Genomic DNA, 17,222 nt, shown 5'->3' on the forward strand with positions numbered 1-17,222 from the left:
CGCGAGCAACACATAGTTGTTCTTGAAATCAGCTGATTAAAAATGTTAGGGGCTTAAAACAACGCTTGAACTAAAGTATTAGTAAACCGGTTTTCAAAATTATGGGGTAGAATTTTGTTTTAATATTTTCTTCGATTGCATTTATTATTGGGCAGTACTGATTTAGTTTGTATTTTCAATCAACTGAAGAGGTAATTTACAAAATTGCATGAGAAACACGTAGTTATTCTTGGAGATTTAAAAAAAAGTTAGCCAGAGGCTTTAAAAAAAGATAATGAACTATAGTTTTGGAGTTTTGCTTGTAGAGCCCTGGGCCACGGCTGTGACCGAGAGACATCGTCTTCCTTGGCAGAAAGACAAGCCGTGTGGCCAATCAGAGGAGCACGTGGTGGAGCCAGACCTATCAGCGCGCTGTGGGTGAATATTCATGAGGCGTCGAGTCAACCCTTTCAGGCGAGTTTGTGTATCCACCGCATCATGCCTCCACTTTGTCAACCCAAAAACTCCATTTTCTTATGAATGGAAAGTGAAAAAAAACAGATTCGCTTAAATTGGGATCCTTCTCGGCCGGAGTAAGTAGTAGAAGAAACAGGAGTGAAGGGACAAGTTGGGAGGCGAACGATGACCATGACTGCAATGTCAGAAAACCTCAACACCCCCGTCTCGGGTAAAGCAGTATTTATGGAGTTTGGACCACCAAGTCAACAAATGTCGCCTCCCATGTCTCATGGACATTACTCCATGCACTGTTTGCATTCCGCCGGCCACTCTCAACATGACAGTTCCTACAACAGTGTTTCGTCCTTCTCTCGCTCCCTGGGCTACCCCTACGTTAACTCAGTCAACAACCATTCCGCCAACCCTTACATCAGTTCAGTGCAGTCGTACCAAAGCAACTCCAATCTGGCCCATACGCGGCTGGAGGACACAGGTAAGACCCGCAGGATAAGTCAGCCGCTAAATCTAATTTGCTGCAAAATACGTGGGAGACGGTATGTTGCAGCAGCGTCCAGCCAACCCAGCGAGAAAATTTGTAGAACAGAACCCCGCATCATTCTGCCTCTGATCTTTGTAATTATTTATTGCGTAACGCCATAAACAATGCATGCAATTATGGGTAATTATACGTAAATCGTCGCTGATAAAAATAGACAAGGTTTTTAACTGCCGTGTTAAATGCGTCGTTATCATGTTGACGGTAATTATGTGTTGGATCCGCATTGTTATGTTTACTTTCGCTCTCTTTTAGGAACAGAATCAGATAAAGGTACCGTGGTGGAGAGTGGTGAAGTTAGGTTTAACGGGAAAGGGAAAAAGATTCGCAAACCCCGAACCATTTACTCCAGTCTGCAACTGCAAGCTTTGAACAGACGGTTCCAACAAACCCAGTACCTCGCTTTGCCCGAAAGAGCAGAACTTGCTGCTTCCCTGGGTTTGACCCAAACGCAGGTAACAGAGACAGTAGACAAGATTGCAAAACTCATCAGTGTTACATCAAATATATCATACTTTCAAGCAAAATCAAATATCGGCAACAGGGCATTTAAATGTAAAACCACAACACCCCCCCCCCCCCCTCCTCTCGAGCAAAAACACATTAATTCGGATTTCAGAGCAAGTTTAAGAAAACGACACAATAATATGTTACACTGCATAAGCGCGTGTTTCTCTTAGAGCAAGTTGAGACATTTCAATCAAATGAAGTTTAAATCCATAAAATGCTACTGACATGACGGGATCATTCACACACACACAATGTGTTTATGAAAGAGTAGACAGCAGGAGTTGTATGTTTACCTAACGAAGTGTTTGCCAAACAATTTTAACAAGTTACTGAAAGAAGTGCGTCATCCCGGTGACAATGATACATCATTGTTTTGCATCAAGTCTAGCAGAGCTAATCCGGAATATTAAATCCCCCCATTGCATTCCTTTGAAAGTTTTAATACTTCGACGTGTTTATCATGTTATACAGGTAAAAATATGGTTCCAGAACAAACGCTCGAAGTTCAAAAAACTGATGAAACAGGGAAACGGCGCGTTGGAAAGCAGCGTCCTTGCAAATGGCAGGGGCCTGTCGGGATCTTCCCCTCCAGTTCCTCAAGTCTGGAACACCTCATCTGTGGGCAAGACTTCCACGGGGGCCCAGGGAAACTACATCCCGAGCTACACGTCGTGGTACCCTCCAGCGCACCAGGAATCTATGCAACAACCTCAACTGATGTAAAACAGCCGCCCTTTTTTTGAAAAAAAAGGCAAAGGACACTAATCCAAGAAAGCAGTTTCTGAAGTGCACCAGGCACTGAGCAGACATGCACAGATGTGATGCGGAGCGAGTTCCCGGTGATGAACAGCTGTCAGATCGGCGAAATTTCTATTAGAGCTCGTTTGGAACAGGCTGTCGGCAGGGAGACTCCGGGGTGTTCTTCCCCGGGACAGTTAGAAAGCCTTTGTTACAAGTTCGTTGTATTCATCCTATTCAGATATAGGCAGGCTTTATATCAAGTGCAGACTCCCCATTTAGGATGTTAGGTCTGTAAACGGGTGACTGTCAGGCAGCGCAGAGGTCATAACAGTGGAAAAGTTCTTAGTGCACGCAGTCGCCGTTTGTTTTTGTAAATATTATTTAAATACGTTGCACAAATTTTAGTGTTTCTCTTTGTTTTTGTGGAGTGTACATGATGCATAGTGAAATGGGATCTTAATATTTACCTGTGAAAATTGAACCGTGATACTGAAAACACAATGTCTAGCGTTCTAAATGTAAAGGTTTAGTTTTATATTGATAATGTTAACTTATTGCTTTGTATCTTTGAATCTTTGTAAATATATTATAAAATCCATTCAAAACAGTAAAATTATGATTTTAAACAATGACGCCTGCATTATGAAAGCTTCTGTGTGCTCAGTCCAAATACAGAACTTCAGGGAATTCCTGCATTATACATTTTCAATCTTCCCACTGATTTAAATAATGAGATGGTCTCAATTTCGTATATTCGAATAATATGACGAAGAGATCAGATATCACTCTCGGTCTGTTGGGAATTGCGTTGGATGCTGCGAAATAGAGTGAATTTTACAAATTAAATTTCACAGGTGCCAGCAATATTTATGTTCATGTTTACATACCTACTAACCGCGCAGTTTGCATTGAATTTCACCACGTGGAATTCAAATTTCTGTTCCTGCGGCTTGGTCCGAGTGTGGGGTCCAATCATTTAAATTTGCATTGTTTCTGACTCATCATTTAAGGTCAGATTATTTCGCCGCAGCCAAACGCTAGTTTCACTGTCACGTCTAACCTGTACTACTTTAAATTGGATGCAATTATTTTTACAGCAATTAGAGCACTTATTCCTTTTCAGATGTGTCTATCGCTCTTATGAGCTCTTTTATATACTTCTTGCGGCACAATAAATCTCTTTTTTCAGCGTTGAATGACAGGAAGCCACTACTGTGTTAACTAAATAATGGGTAAAAGAAGCAGGTGCTGCAGGATAAAAAAATCCCTGCCGTTTGTTCGAGGAGTTGAAAGCTGTGTCATTTCTAGAAGGGACAGATTGGGAACTTCAAAGAGCCTGTTGTTTTCGGATGATGGGCTAGCTGCGCTTTTTTTCAGCAGTCTGCGCCGATTTGCTATCAATTTCTTGGAAGGACCAGATTAGATGCTAAATTCACCAACACCAGTTACCTCAAAGATGCCATTCAATCGAAAGATATCCCCGCTAATCAACCCAAATCCTTATTTCCCCAAAGAACTACTAAATGCATCATTGTAAAGATATGTACATATATATATATATTTGCATAGACCAAGATCCAAGGACATTTTTTTGTCGTGAATAAGGCCTACTGATGTAAACAAATATAATATGAAAATAAATATGTAAATAGACGTTACATATTGTACAATATTTTGCTTTTCTATCACGGTTAAATTATTCCAAGAGAATTTGTTAAAACATTTCTGTTGAAAATCTAAGACAAAGGTGACACTAACCATTATACATGGCATGCTGGTGTATTGATTCAAATGAAGCTTGGCTGAAAATCCTGGTTCCACAAGTTAAGGCAGCCACAGTTAGAATTCGCGTTCAAGGATGGCAATTATAACTTTGGTAAAGTTAAGACTTGGAAAGTAGAGTGCATTTTACACACAAAAAATCTCTTCTAAAAATAAGGTTGCAGCTCAGTCAACGGTAAATGAGTTTATTCTGCCAAAAGCTCCAAATGAACATGCAGCTGCATCGAAGAGGTTCGGCATTATTACACCGTATTCTCCACTTGATTACAATCCGAGGCCTTCAAACAAACGATAATTACAGTAATTTGGGGTTTATTTATTCTAATGTAGCTTCGTATCATTGGGAGTAATTATGAGCATCTTTTTTCGCCCGGGAAACCTTTGCATTAACAAAAGGGGCAGCAGTGAAAGGCAAATTTGAACAGCATTGAGCGAAAAAAAGCAATATACTAAAATAGGTGTTCTTCCATCTTTGCAAATCAGAACTAGATTTGTCATGAGGTTTGCAAATTGCTTGCAGGTGTACGGAGAAGAGTTTTAGCAGGAAACTGTTCAAAATTAGAAAGCCACAATGTCGGAGCGATAAAGAGCAAATTAAATTGTTTCAACTAGCTCTGGTGATTTCTTTGCACACGAATCCTTCGTTTTTTCTGCTTTAACATTTATTGTCGAAAGCCACTGAGTTGTCAATCGGGTTCCAAAAACAAGCAGTGCAACGATGTGTTTTTAAATATTCTGCGACAATTGGCAACTTATTTGCTATTTACGGAACTGGAAATCCAGTTTCTTCTCCACGTTTCAATATTTTTCTCGTTAAAAAAATTAAGATAAACCCAATTATTTCTAAATTACTTGTGCCCTTGAATTAAACGCTATCGACCTAGAAAAATGTCAAGATTTTCATTCTATTCTGGAAGGAGATTATGAATAGGATTAGGTAGCAGAACTACATTGATGTACTCAAGGTATATTTCAATTTGAACAGCCATGTTTATTTATTTTTCCAAATACAATGCGATTTGAAGCATTAATAGAAATGTGATAAAATTTTGCCAAAAATTGACCTATTCTAAATTATACATCACCCCTGATAAGGAAACCGCTTTATAATATCTAGCAAATGTCACATACTCCTATCGGTTTAAGTGAAAAGTCAAAAGAAAATATTTTGAAGATTTGAATCGCTGAACAACGGCGGTCGGCTTTATTCCAGAATTTACAGCATTTTAATTTGTGGTCGTAAAATATATATTTGAGCAAACATGCAGAAAGAAATCCACGATTTAAATCGTCCGGTAAACGACTAGCGACATCTGAAAACATATTACGACTTTAAAAACTTGATCAAGGACCTGTCACCGCACCTCGTTTTCGTTTTAGCTCTTAAAAAATTCGAACAGAGCTAGTTTCAGTGGAAGAATGTAGAATCTGAATGATCGACCTACAACCGTAAGATCGTAAGAACCGCATTGTACACGTGCTTCTCAAGCCAATCGACTACAGAAACAAATAGTTTATATCCTTACCTTGTTCTTTTCAGACATGCTGGCCGGTTCTATTGAGTCATTGGAAGAGATTTTGCCTTAATACTAAGGAAAAACCTCATGAGTGAATTGCTGCTAGCAGATCTACTATCTAAATAGCTCAATATCGAGTGCAGAATATGACTGCATTTCTGCTATAGCCTGTCTTTATAGCTGATGAAAAGATTGCAGATTATTAGCATAAATGTTTACTCTTCATTACGCTGATGACATTCTGCTCTCGAGAACTTGGTAATCTTTCGAAATTATGAGCAATTTTTAAAAAAAATTAGAGCGATGCTGTTACCATGTAATTCAAGCAATTCTGCGTAGACTCCAAACGGATATAATTATCGAGGAGTCAAGATGTTATGCTAAAAACTATGCATTGATATTCACATTTATTATGTACATACAACTTTGACAATGTTGATGCTTGAAATAGCAGGAAATTGTCTTGCGCAAAAATTACAGTCCATATTAGGACATCTGAAATTGCGAAGAATTATGTAGTAATTGCAGGCTTTCAGCTCCGAGAGCCAGAAAGCTCAAACTCGAGCGAATGTGGATAAAATTACAGTTGTGTTCAGTGCAAAGTTTAGAGAGGAAACTCTAACATTTTCCAAATTGACTATCCAGGATTCCGGAAGTGACTACACCACACGACTTAAGTTTTTTTTCAGAGCGCGCCTCTGTCTAAAAAACTATTTGAATTGATGTACCTCGTCCCTAATCGTTAATGAAAAGCCAAACACACACACACACACACACACACACAGAACCGATCGACTGGCTTGAAATAGATGTACGTCAGTTAGCAAGAGAGTTCGGATATTCCTGGTTATCACCCCAGGAAATTCCTACAAGGGAATCAATGTATGTGATAGCCGGAGGGAAATGGGCATTGTGCAACAATCAGCGACAAAGTGCACATTTATTCCCTGAAAACGTTGATCTAGATGCGCAGCAAATTTTAAATAGAACGAAATTTTATTAAATTTAATCGAATCATTTGGTAATATTATCTCGATCCAAGTTATATCTTGTATCAGAATCGAATAACGTACAAGACGCGGTAATCACTTTTACACAAGATCGATTTAGCGGTTCGTTAAGTTTTGCTCAGTTGTAACGACGTTCCCTACTTTTGCAAGGAGGTACCTTGGTTTGTTTTTCTGCAAAAAACAAGCCGCCATCCCTTGTTTTGAAAGTATTACTTATCATAAAGTACCGGTGTGAAGTAAACAATTAAATGTGTTACATTTTGCCAAGCAAATAAATGACTGGCAGTCATTAATTTTTAATTTCTGAAATCACGAGTTTCGCGGTGATCTTCGGCATAAGATTTAGCAGAGGGACGCTGTTCCGTTTTGAACAAAATAGTAATTCAGCACTTTGTTAGTATTGTGTTAATACCCGCAACTCACCGCAAATACAATGTTTAACCATTGGTAGTTTATATAATTCGTTACTAATGTGTAGATTTTAATTCCATTGATTTTTCTTTGTTTGTAATGTAAATGTTCCTTCGTTTCCTGAACGAAACACAGACGTCTCGATTACATCCACATGCATTAACCTAAACAGGAAATTTTATTAAGGAAACGTAAACACAAATCAGTGGATCCTTTTCTGTGGTTATTTCTACGTTATCTGGTCAATTACAATATCAAAATAATCGAGTGAATCTAGGTTAAGAAATCGAAATAAATGATCCAAGAATTTTATTTTAAATCACACTCGCTTACCAGATTAATTTAAACAAATGTTTTATATATATACCGCACGTCTTGCTAGAAATTATATATATATAAAACATTTGTTTAAATTAATCTGGTAAGCGAGTGTGATTTAAAATAAAATTCTTGGATCATTTATCATATATATAGATAAAACATTTGTTTAAATTAATCTGGTAAGCGAGTGTGATTTAAAATAAAATTCTTGGATCATTTATATCATATATATATATATATATGCGATAATATGCGATCGTTGGTAATATAACGCATCTCGTAAAAAAACAATAACTTTTGTCTGATCAGAAAAAAAGTTTTCCAGATAGCAGATATCGGGAGTAAGTACTATTCCAGCTTCTTTTATTTGTAAATATACGCTGTATGTATTTTTTTGTGCGCGTGTGTGTAACTGGATTGGGCGTTAGTGACAACGTGCTTATTTTCTATTCTACAATATAATGTTAATTCTATTTCGCGATGGAACCCCCCACCCCCACCTCGCGCCATATAAACCCTGTTACAAATGATTTCCATTTACATCCATATCTATCATATATTAATCACCCATTGATTTCAATTTGCTGCAAAGGTTGTTGCAATGTTTTTTTAGTTTGTAAAGGTGGCAGTTCGTACATCCTTTAACACGAAATCGTTATAATGCTCAAGAAACGCGTTCCCGGCTTTGTTTCAATGCGCACACCTTTCATTTTACATGTACGTCTTGCTAGAAATTATACATTTGAATCTTGTTTTCTTCACCGACGAGATCTCTCTCAAGGAACCGGAGTTCCCAACGGATCGGAGGGTCTGTGTGGTTTCACTGTTACTGTGCTTACAAGTAGTTTGCTTCAGGCGATTTCTGTTGGTTTGTGCCTCTCGCGGTTAATAATTTTAAAAAAAAGAATCTGTAGAAAGGAGCTCTGTCTCCTCTGTGTCTACTTGCTCCTGAGCCAAACTTGCCTCTCCAGAGCTCGCATGCTAAGGCGCTTGCGTGTCTCGAACAACTGGCTTCAACTTTCCGCCCCAGGCACTGAAACTCGGGCCTGTTAATCATCGTCTACATGAAATCCCCATAAAAGAACAGTTGTCTTGGCGAAAAAAAATCTAAAGGGCAACATCCTTGTTTTCAGGTTTTTATCACACGTTTATTTTCAGAAACAATGTTAGATCCCCTTCCAGAACCTTTCGAATAGTTATTCTCCACATCAATTATTCAATCTGCCTGGAGATTTGAAACTGTTCCAGGCGGTAATGAGCTCGAACTAAAATGTGAAACACAATGTTAAACGCCTTAGGTTCATACAATATTGATACGCTTCCTCAATTCCTCATTTGGTCTGCGTTTTGGGGACAGTATCCGTTTTGGCTGCCCCATTAATAATTTAAACATGACGGGGGACAGCAAAATATCCGAATTGTATGTCCAAGCCTGTTTAACTCTTCACCGATCATATTCAGGGGGTTTGTGCGTTCTCTCAGCAAAAGCCCCGCTTCTAACTTGGCTTGCCAAAAGTTACGTCAGGAGTAATATTTATGGGATAAATTTATCCGGCGCCGGCGCTCCGGAGGGCGGAGCGCGCTTTAATGTGGATAATATGTTGGTGATTGATGAATGTCTGTGCTCGGGCACTGCCGTCGCGGCACGTACACATCTATAATCGGCAAGACAAGGAACCGCTTGTAACAATCCTCTGTTTCGGCGCCCATACTTACAACAGCTAAACTATGGAGCCGCTTGCAGTTGTAATATGCTGGTGGATGCTCGGCTATCTTTCTAGTAAAGGCCAGTTACGTTTATTAGCGTGTGCAGCAAAACCACAGCGCGCAAATGCTGTCTCTGTCATTACAGGATCTTTCTTTTATATCTCAATAAAAACACTCTATGAAACCAAAACCATATTTTATAAATTTGCTTGATTCAAGCGTTCGTGAATACAGTAGTAACATAAAATAACATTTAAACAATATTTATTTAAATAATATATTTCTTTTCATAAAAGCGACATCGTACTGACGTTGTTTTGTAGAATAAATAAAGAAAATACTTCATCGTAAAATACTACACACAAAAATCAATCAGTGGAAAAATCAGTAGCACATTTAACTCTTTGTACGAAACGCTTAAATGCAGGGTTGAACCAATAGAAACATATCGCTGCTACAATAAATCAGACATCATTGGAACAGCTACGTAACACATTAAAAACTTAGATTCAACTATCGTGGTTGTATTACAACAATTAATCTAACGAACGCACATTCGTATTCAGATGGTTCTGCACGAAAGGTCACATAATTTACACCATTTTCGATCAGCTTCACTGCAAACTTTAATAACCAGGGTCGGCGTTTTAACGGCGCCGAACTGACTCCAGTTCATAAATACCACTCAAAGTTAGTCCCAAAACACATAGAAAATGAGGTCATTTGCAAAGGCACCAGTTAATACAAACGTTACAAAGGATGGTATTGTCATGAATGTTCTCTTTTTTTAAAACTCCAGCTTTCTCTGCTTTAGGGAGTCATGAGATAGTGTCTCATTTAAGCAGAGTCTCAGTGTCTCAGTGAAGTAGACAGCGACCGTGCTAAGGTGGACTCAGTACATTGTCGCTGTGCTGACTGTAGGCTGGTGCTGAAGAATCGGGGTCGATTGAAAGTGTGAAGCACTACTTGCACCAGGATACCAGGAGTAGTTTCCTATAAAGGCGGCGGCGGCGGGGTTGTTGTTCTGTGCGATGGCTGAGTTACAGTTGATACTCTGGTGCGGAGAGTGGTCCCAAGCAGAGGACGGAGAACTGCAAGGCGGAGACTCCCTGTTGCTGAGATCCAGTTCTTTTGGCATTTCTCCATTTTTCCACATTTTCTTGAATTTAGATCGGCGGTTCTGAAACCAAATTTTTACCTGTGTGATTCAAAAATAAATATATTTATATAATCTACAATGCAACCGTTTCTTCCCTCCCTTATCAGACTTCTGAACGGTTCCTCGTGGGGACCCAATGAGGGGACCAGATTCTCCAAGCTACCTCATTGTAGACATTGGACCTTTTCGCTGGAACTGTTAGGTTATAATGCTGAGGTACTTTATTCGGCACTGGTGTATTTCTCTTCGCTCGACCTGGTGTGCTTGCGTTCGGCTTCATTGCATTACTGTTTGGTATTATCTGATTTGATTGGGTAGCATGCAAACAAAATCTTATCTCAGCCTCTCAGGAAAACATGGATAGGCGACGTTTCGGGTCGGGACCCTTCTTCAGATTTTATGTCCCATGTTCTCCAGAGATGTTCTCCTGCGTCATAAACGTAGACATACATATAAATCCAAATTGTGTGGTGAAATATATAACGTTATCTTCCAACGTCTATCAAATTTAACTCTAGGTCTTCACATTTCATGTTACTCCCACTGAGTTACTGCAGCACTGTGGTAAACCGGCAGTTCCTTGTGTCCACAACTAATCACTGTACCACGATACACGTAACAATTATAAACCCAAATTATCATGTTTATACAGCTCTATATCAATGTATTTCCACATTGCAATTTAGATTTGAGAAACTTTGGAGGCAATTTGTTATTTACGATGTAACGCAACAAAACGATACAAACAAATCGTTTACAATATTAAACGTAAACTTTTTTTTTGGTCTGGTCTCATTTGTGAAGTTTTACCTGAGTTTGTGTCAGGCCCATGGATGCCGCCAGCTCGGCCCTTTCAGGCAAAGCCAAATACTGGATCTTCTGAAACCGTCTCTGCAGAGCTGCCAGTTGAAAGCTGGAATAAATGGTTCTGGGTTTTCTGACTTTTTTTGGTTTTCCGTTCACTATCCTAATTTCAGGCTCGCACTCCTCTTTTTCTGGGAAAAGAAACAATCATTTGCTGAAACATAAACGAAAACTGTTGGGAGAAAAAACTCGGCAGGACGTCGAAAACCAACATTTTGGGTTGCGACTCCTCGTCCGAATTTTTTTTGGGTTAACAATTATTTTCTATTTGTCAATAACAGAAATGTTCATTGTAAATAAACGCAGGCACACATATAAATCCGCATTGTGTGGTTAATTAAATATAATGTTATCTTTCAACGTCAATCATATTTAACTCTAGGTCATCACATTTCGTGTTACCCCAGCAGTTCAATTAAGTAATTGACGTTGATATCTTACCTACATCAGTATTTGCCGGCGAATTACTTGTACCATAGGAAGTGGAAGTGTTGTAACAACTTGTGTAACTGATTTCGTAGGATTTGGCAGTACACGGATGGCTGTTCGTGTTACCAACGTGGAACTGGTAGGAGTTAAGCTGTCCGTAAGGCGACCCAGCGCAGGGTCCGTGCTGTTGCCCGTTGTAATAGCTGCTGTCAGTCGCAGTGGACACTGGCAACGTTGGGGATTCCTGCGAGTGGGACTTGTGCATCGAATGATAACTCGAGGTAATTTGGTTCGAATGCATATCTGCAGCAAGACTGTCAAATACTCCGGTCATTTTTTTTAAAGAGAGAAAAATATATATAATTTACAAATGCAAAGTTACAAATATCGGTTCAGAGAAACGTCGGTGCTGATGATGAAACCATGTTATGATGGCAATGCCCGAACAAGCTACGCCGTGCTCATATTCTGCAATTGTCTGCAGCTCCAGAAACTCCCGCATTAAAGACGCGTGGTCACGTCGCTGGGCCGGCGCCGATAGGCTGGCGCGGTGGCGTCCTGTGACTCCGGCGACCTGCGGCACAGGTTGGCGCTGGGGCGGAGCTGCGGGACAGGCGCTGGGGCGGAGCTGCGGGACAGGCGCTGGGGCGGAGCTGCTGGGCGGGGCAGGGGCTGAGCGCCGAGCTGGGAAACTACCGCCATAACGCGCTTTGTTCTCCTTGTGTGTGGTGTCCCGTCACAAATAAAGAGGGAGATTAAATAGGAAGGACCCCATTTCCCTTTAGCAGAGAGGTCAGCATCCGGGGGCAGAGATTGGAATGAAGATAAGGGAATTTTAACAATGATCCAGTAATGGATCAGGAACTCATTCCCTGCCTTTCCCACCCCGGCTATTTCTTCGTCTCCCTGCTTCTGTTGGGCAGAAGATACAGAACATTGAAAGCGCTCACCACCAGACTCAAGAACAGCTTCTCCCCTTCCGTTATCAGGCGAGACGGCTCCTCCTTAAACTAGGATGCTGTTCGATTTCCCTCTATCCCAATGCGGACATTGAACGTTGTCTATGTAACGGGTGCGCTACAATACTGAGAACTATATTCTGCACTCGGCATCTTCATTCTTTGCTCTATCTATTGCACTTGAGTTTGGCTTGATTGTATTTATGAATAGAATTATCGGACTTAATTGGAAAGCATGCAAAACAAGTTTTTCATTGTACACGTGACGATAATAAGCATACACCTCTAGAGGTTGGTTGAGACAGAAATACACATCATATTTAAAAAGTACTTAGATGTGGGCTTAGAGAGCCGCGTCCTGCAAGACTTGGTAGAATTTGCTTGTGTAGCTATTTTTCTTGACCGGCAATGATGTAATGATGGGACGAAGATCTTATGGTATAAATCTCATATCATTCAAAAGGTCAACATTGTTCTGTTTTCCCTGTGCAGAGTGGTGTTGGGCATTGCCCAAGTATAAATTAAAACTTTTAAGTAGTTTTAAGATATGTTGTTAACATTTTAGTGAAAATTCATTGATCAGGAAAATTTAACTCTACATCTTTGTTCACGAGTGCTTTCTAATCTGCATAGACTTCGTTCAGCGCTCTTGTTTTTATCTCAGATGTTCAGTATATGTATTTTTTTTCTTTGCAGTTTTATTGGTACCGTAAGAAATCGAAATAAAAACTGCTGAGAATACTCACCGGGTAAGTCTGCATCCGTGGAGAAAGAAAGGGGTGTTAATGTTTCTGATACCACTATTTAGTCAGGGGCGCTGATTTAAGACTCTCCACTTGCGAAGTTCAATTGGAACGATGATGCATCACTCACAGACCACTTTCAACCACAGTGTTTGTGTAGAGGTTCTCGTTGAGTTTCTGGTCAATGGTGACCTCACCCCCATGATATTTTTGAGTGGCCAAAATGGGCTTAATTTGGGCATGGTTGAGTTGAGCTGACGGGCATGTATGATTCAGATCAAGAGTGTCATATGTCCCAAAACGGAACAATTATTTTTTTAACTTACAGCAGCACAACAGCTAGTACTCAGTGCATACCATAATACACAACACCAAGTATTCCAATATATTATTTAAAATGTCCTTTCATATTCTAGACACTGTAGATACCTGTTTAGAAAAAGAGATACAAGTGCTGGAATAACTTCGCGGATCATGCAGCATCTCTGGGGGAACTGGACAGAGATAGACATGGACATTGATTGTCCATGTCCTCCAGAGATGCTGCTTGGCCCGCTGATTTACTCCAGCACTTTGTACCTCCATTCATATCTCACTCGAGTTCCTGCTTCATAATACACCCAATGGTGCATTTGTGTAAGTGCAAACATGAAATCATTTTACACACAATTGAAATAATGGAGAACTTAGCAGTTCTCACTCATTTCACTGGGATGGTGATTGCCACAGAGACTGCAATAACTCGTGCACATTGAACAAGGTGCCCGCCAGCTGCCTTTGCCCGGTGCTGCCACCTTGTGGCTCTCAGTTTGGTTTTTGGCGCAAGATCTCTCGGTCTGTCACAACATCGGGTCCTCAATGAGGAAAGCTTTCTTGTACTTGCGCCTGCTCTGATTTTTTAAAAGTATTTTCCCCCACATATCAAGGTGAGCGCTTATGCTTCCTATTATAAATGAAAGTTTTGCCATAGGCAGGTGGTAAGTGGTAGCTTTTTGTTGACTAGATGACAATATGATAAAGTCGTGGATGTTTATAAGTTGAATTGGCTTCGCCAGAAACACTTTGAGGGTCGGAAGTTTTTAATGTGCATATTAAACTGCGTAGTCCTGTGATGGTTATTTGAAGAGTGGGGAGACCAAGCTGCCTCGGTTGAGGCGAAAAAGGAATTTTACAAACGTAACGAAATGGTTATTTTAAACGGTTTATAAATACAATCATACCTCCTATTTTGGAGTATCTCAACAATTTACAGGTAATAATAATAATAATAATACATTTTATTTATATAGCGCTTTTCATATACTCAAAGACGCTTTACAGAGATTTTGAGAACATAGGGAAATTAATAAATAGATAAATAAGTAAATAAATAAATGAACAGAGAAAGGAGACAGTAGGTGAGGTGACCTTCAGTGGTTGAAGGCAGTACTGAACAGGTGAGACTTCAGCGATGTTTTGAATGTGGTGAGTGTGGGGGAGTCTCTAACGGTTTGGGGTAGTGAGGTCCATAGGGTGGGAGCAGCGATGGAGAAAGCCCTGTCCCCCCAGGATCTGAGTTTAGTCCGGATGTGGGGGGATAGGAGATTGGCAGCGGCAGAGCGGAGGGTGCAGGTGGGAGTGTGCCTGTGGAGGAGGTCGGTCAGGTAGGATGGGGCCAGGTTATGGAGGGCTTTGTAGGTTATGAGGAGGATTTTGTACTGGATTCTCTGGGGGATGGGGAGCCAGTGGAGTTTATAAAGGACGGGGGTGATATGGTCACGGATTGAGGTGTGTGTGAGTAGACGGGCAGCGGAGTTTTGAATATTGAAGTTTATTGATGATTTTTGAGGGTGCGCCATAGAGGAGGCTGTTGCAGTAGTCCAGACGGGAGGTGATGAAGGCGTGGATGAGGGTTTCTGCAGCTGTGGAGGAGAGGGATGGACGGAGACGGGCAATGTTTTTGAGGTGGAAGAACAGGTGTGTTCTTATCCACTAACATAACAAATTCAATCACATTTTCAATGCATCTTCTCATACATGTTATTCAACTACATAAAATCTTTTTATGGAGCATATTAGTTAATAGTATGTATGTAAATTGGATAGGTCCTCTGCAAATAAACAAAATCAGGATATTTATGGGTACAATAAAGTCAACCACTTTAGGCGATTTTAAGGCGACTGCTGGCGACTAGGCTGTCGCCAACAGTTCGCCGGGTGTCGCGAGCATGATCGTGAGGAGTCTTCCAAGAATCGTAGTGGATCTCAGCGCGTCGCTGAGAAATCATCCGGAGAGAAATTTCTTGGCGCCAGGTATCGTTGCTTATTGCGGGCGCTGTCACCTGCTGTCCCCAGGTTTGCTAGGTTCTCTTAGATGCATTTAGAAGCACATAATATTAAAATAAGTAAAGTCATTTCAAAATACCATAAAATGCTTGTGTTTAACCAATTTATTTACCGCCAGGACATTTGACAGGTAGATTGGAGGCGACAGTTTGACGGTCAGGTAAGCATGGGAATTTTGCGATGTTTATGGCCATCAGCCATTACAATTAAAGTGGGCTCCCAACCCAGATATTCAACCCAGAAACAAGATATGTATCTCCCGTACATTTTCAAAGAATGCCCACACACCTTTCACAAAAATCCACTTAACCACTTTCAATTTTTTAAAAAAATACAGCTATTAGTAAACTGGAAGTAAATCCAGTTTATGCCTTGTTACAGTGATGCTTGGTTTTTAAGTAACCCATACAAGATGTTATAGTTCAAAACTCTCAAGTATTTACCGACTTGTCAGTGATTTCAGCGAAAATTAGGATGCCGGAAAAGCATTGACACCGTGGGAATTTAGCGATGTTTCCAAAGACGCTGTAATCTCAACCTGACTCGGCATTGTCGTGGTCATTGTCGTCGGGTAAAAGAAAAGTTCGGCGATCTGCTACAACTTTGACAGTCGCCGGCAGTCGCCTTAAAACTGCCTAAAGTGGGACAGGCCCTTAAATCATCCGTAACTGGATAATAACCAGATGTCGTATCCCTGTAATACTATGTGAAGGTCTGTATTTAGGGATGATATCAGACAAGCTAGCATCTCAGTTAAAGTTGTGCTGAAAGCCTTATCAAATATTGCAACTTTATATATATAAGTTGTGGCATCAGTTTCTCATAACAGTTGAAGAAACAGAACCCCTTGATTTTATATCTTTTTAGCCTCCTGCTCATCCCCCACCCTCTTTGAACAGACAATCAAATATTTAATACTTCCCAACCTCTCTTGTTTAAATGTCTCCATATTCCACCTCCAGAACGGGACATCAGTATAATTAAGACGATCTGAAGGCCTTCACTCACAGGTATATTTTCTGCTCCAATCCATACCCTAGTTGCTATTCGCTTCCCCTCAATTCATTATAGGCTGCAATTGCTTTCAACTTCCAATTTCCACTCCACCCTTTTTTCTTTACAGAGGGGGGGTGAGTGCCTGGAACGTGCTGCCAGTGGTGATGGCGGAGGCAGATGAGATAGTGCATTTAAAAGACTTTTAGATAGGCATATAAATAGGCAGTGAATGGAGGAGTATGGGTGATATGCAGGTAGAAGATATGTGATGGTCTTGGATAGCTTTGGTCAGACCCCTCGTTCTCAACGGTCCACCTTGCTCTCGGCGGTCGCATGCGGGTCCCTCCTCGCTCTCGGTGGCGTGGGACCTGCACTGCCTGTGGCTCGGGGACGAGTTCGGAGTCCGCCGTGGGCGAGCTGGGCCTTCTGGGTGGCTACCTGCAGAAGATTTGTCTTGGGCCCAGCACATTGACTTAATCATAGAATATAGAACAGTACAGGCACGGCATGGTGGCACAGTGGTAGAGTTGCAGCACCGGAGAACCGGGTTCGATCCTGACTACGGGTGCAGTCTGTACGGAGTGTGCATGCTCTCCCTGTGACCTGCGTGGGTTTTCTCTGAGAACTTCAATTTCCTCCCACACTCCAAAGACGTACAGGTTTGTAGGTTAATTGGCTTGGGGTAAGTGTAAATTGTCCCCAGTAGGATAGTGTTAATGGGTGGGGATCACTGGTCGGCACAGACACGGTGGGC

At 40.8% G+C, this 17,222-nt stretch overlaps 2 protein-coding genes across 2 annotated transcripts; one reads left to right on the forward strand and one right to left on the reverse strand.

Annotated features, from left to right (window-relative positions):
• The first annotated feature begins 475 nt into the window (after positions 1-475).
• On the forward strand, positions 476-3,387 carry dlx1a (distal-less homeobox 1a). The gene is made up of 3 exons (XM_078403952.1): positions 476-931; positions 1,250-1,449; positions 1,976-3,387. The coding sequence occupies exons 1-3, from the start codon at positions 622-624 to the stop codon at positions 2,225-2,227; spliced, it is 762 nt and encodes a 253-aa protein (XP_078260078.1). The 5' UTR covers positions 476-621; the 3' UTR covers positions 2,228-3,387.
• A 5,096-nt stretch (positions 3,388-8,483) lies between these two features.
• LOC144596293 (homeobox protein DLL-4-like) lies at positions 8,484-11,809 on the reverse strand. The gene is made up of 3 exons (XM_078404531.1): positions 11,458-11,809; positions 10,963-11,147; positions 8,484-10,191 (listed from the first exon to the last, which is right to left on the reverse strand). Exons 1-3 carry the CDS (start codon positions 11,777-11,779, stop codon positions 9,886-9,888), a joined length of 813 nt encoding a protein of 270 aa, XP_078260657.1. The 5' UTR covers positions 11,780-11,809; the 3' UTR covers positions 8,484-9,885.
• Between the last annotated feature and the right edge of the window lie 5,413 nt (positions 11,810-17,222).

The sequence above is a fragment of the Rhinoraja longicauda genome, chromosome 8, assembly GCF_053455715.1.
Source record: "Rhinoraja longicauda isolate Sanriku21f chromosome 8, sRhiLon1.1, whole genome shotgun sequence".
Classification (NCBI taxonomy): Eukaryota; Metazoa; Chordata; class Chondrichthyes; order Rajiformes; family Arhynchobatidae; genus Rhinoraja; species Rhinoraja longicauda.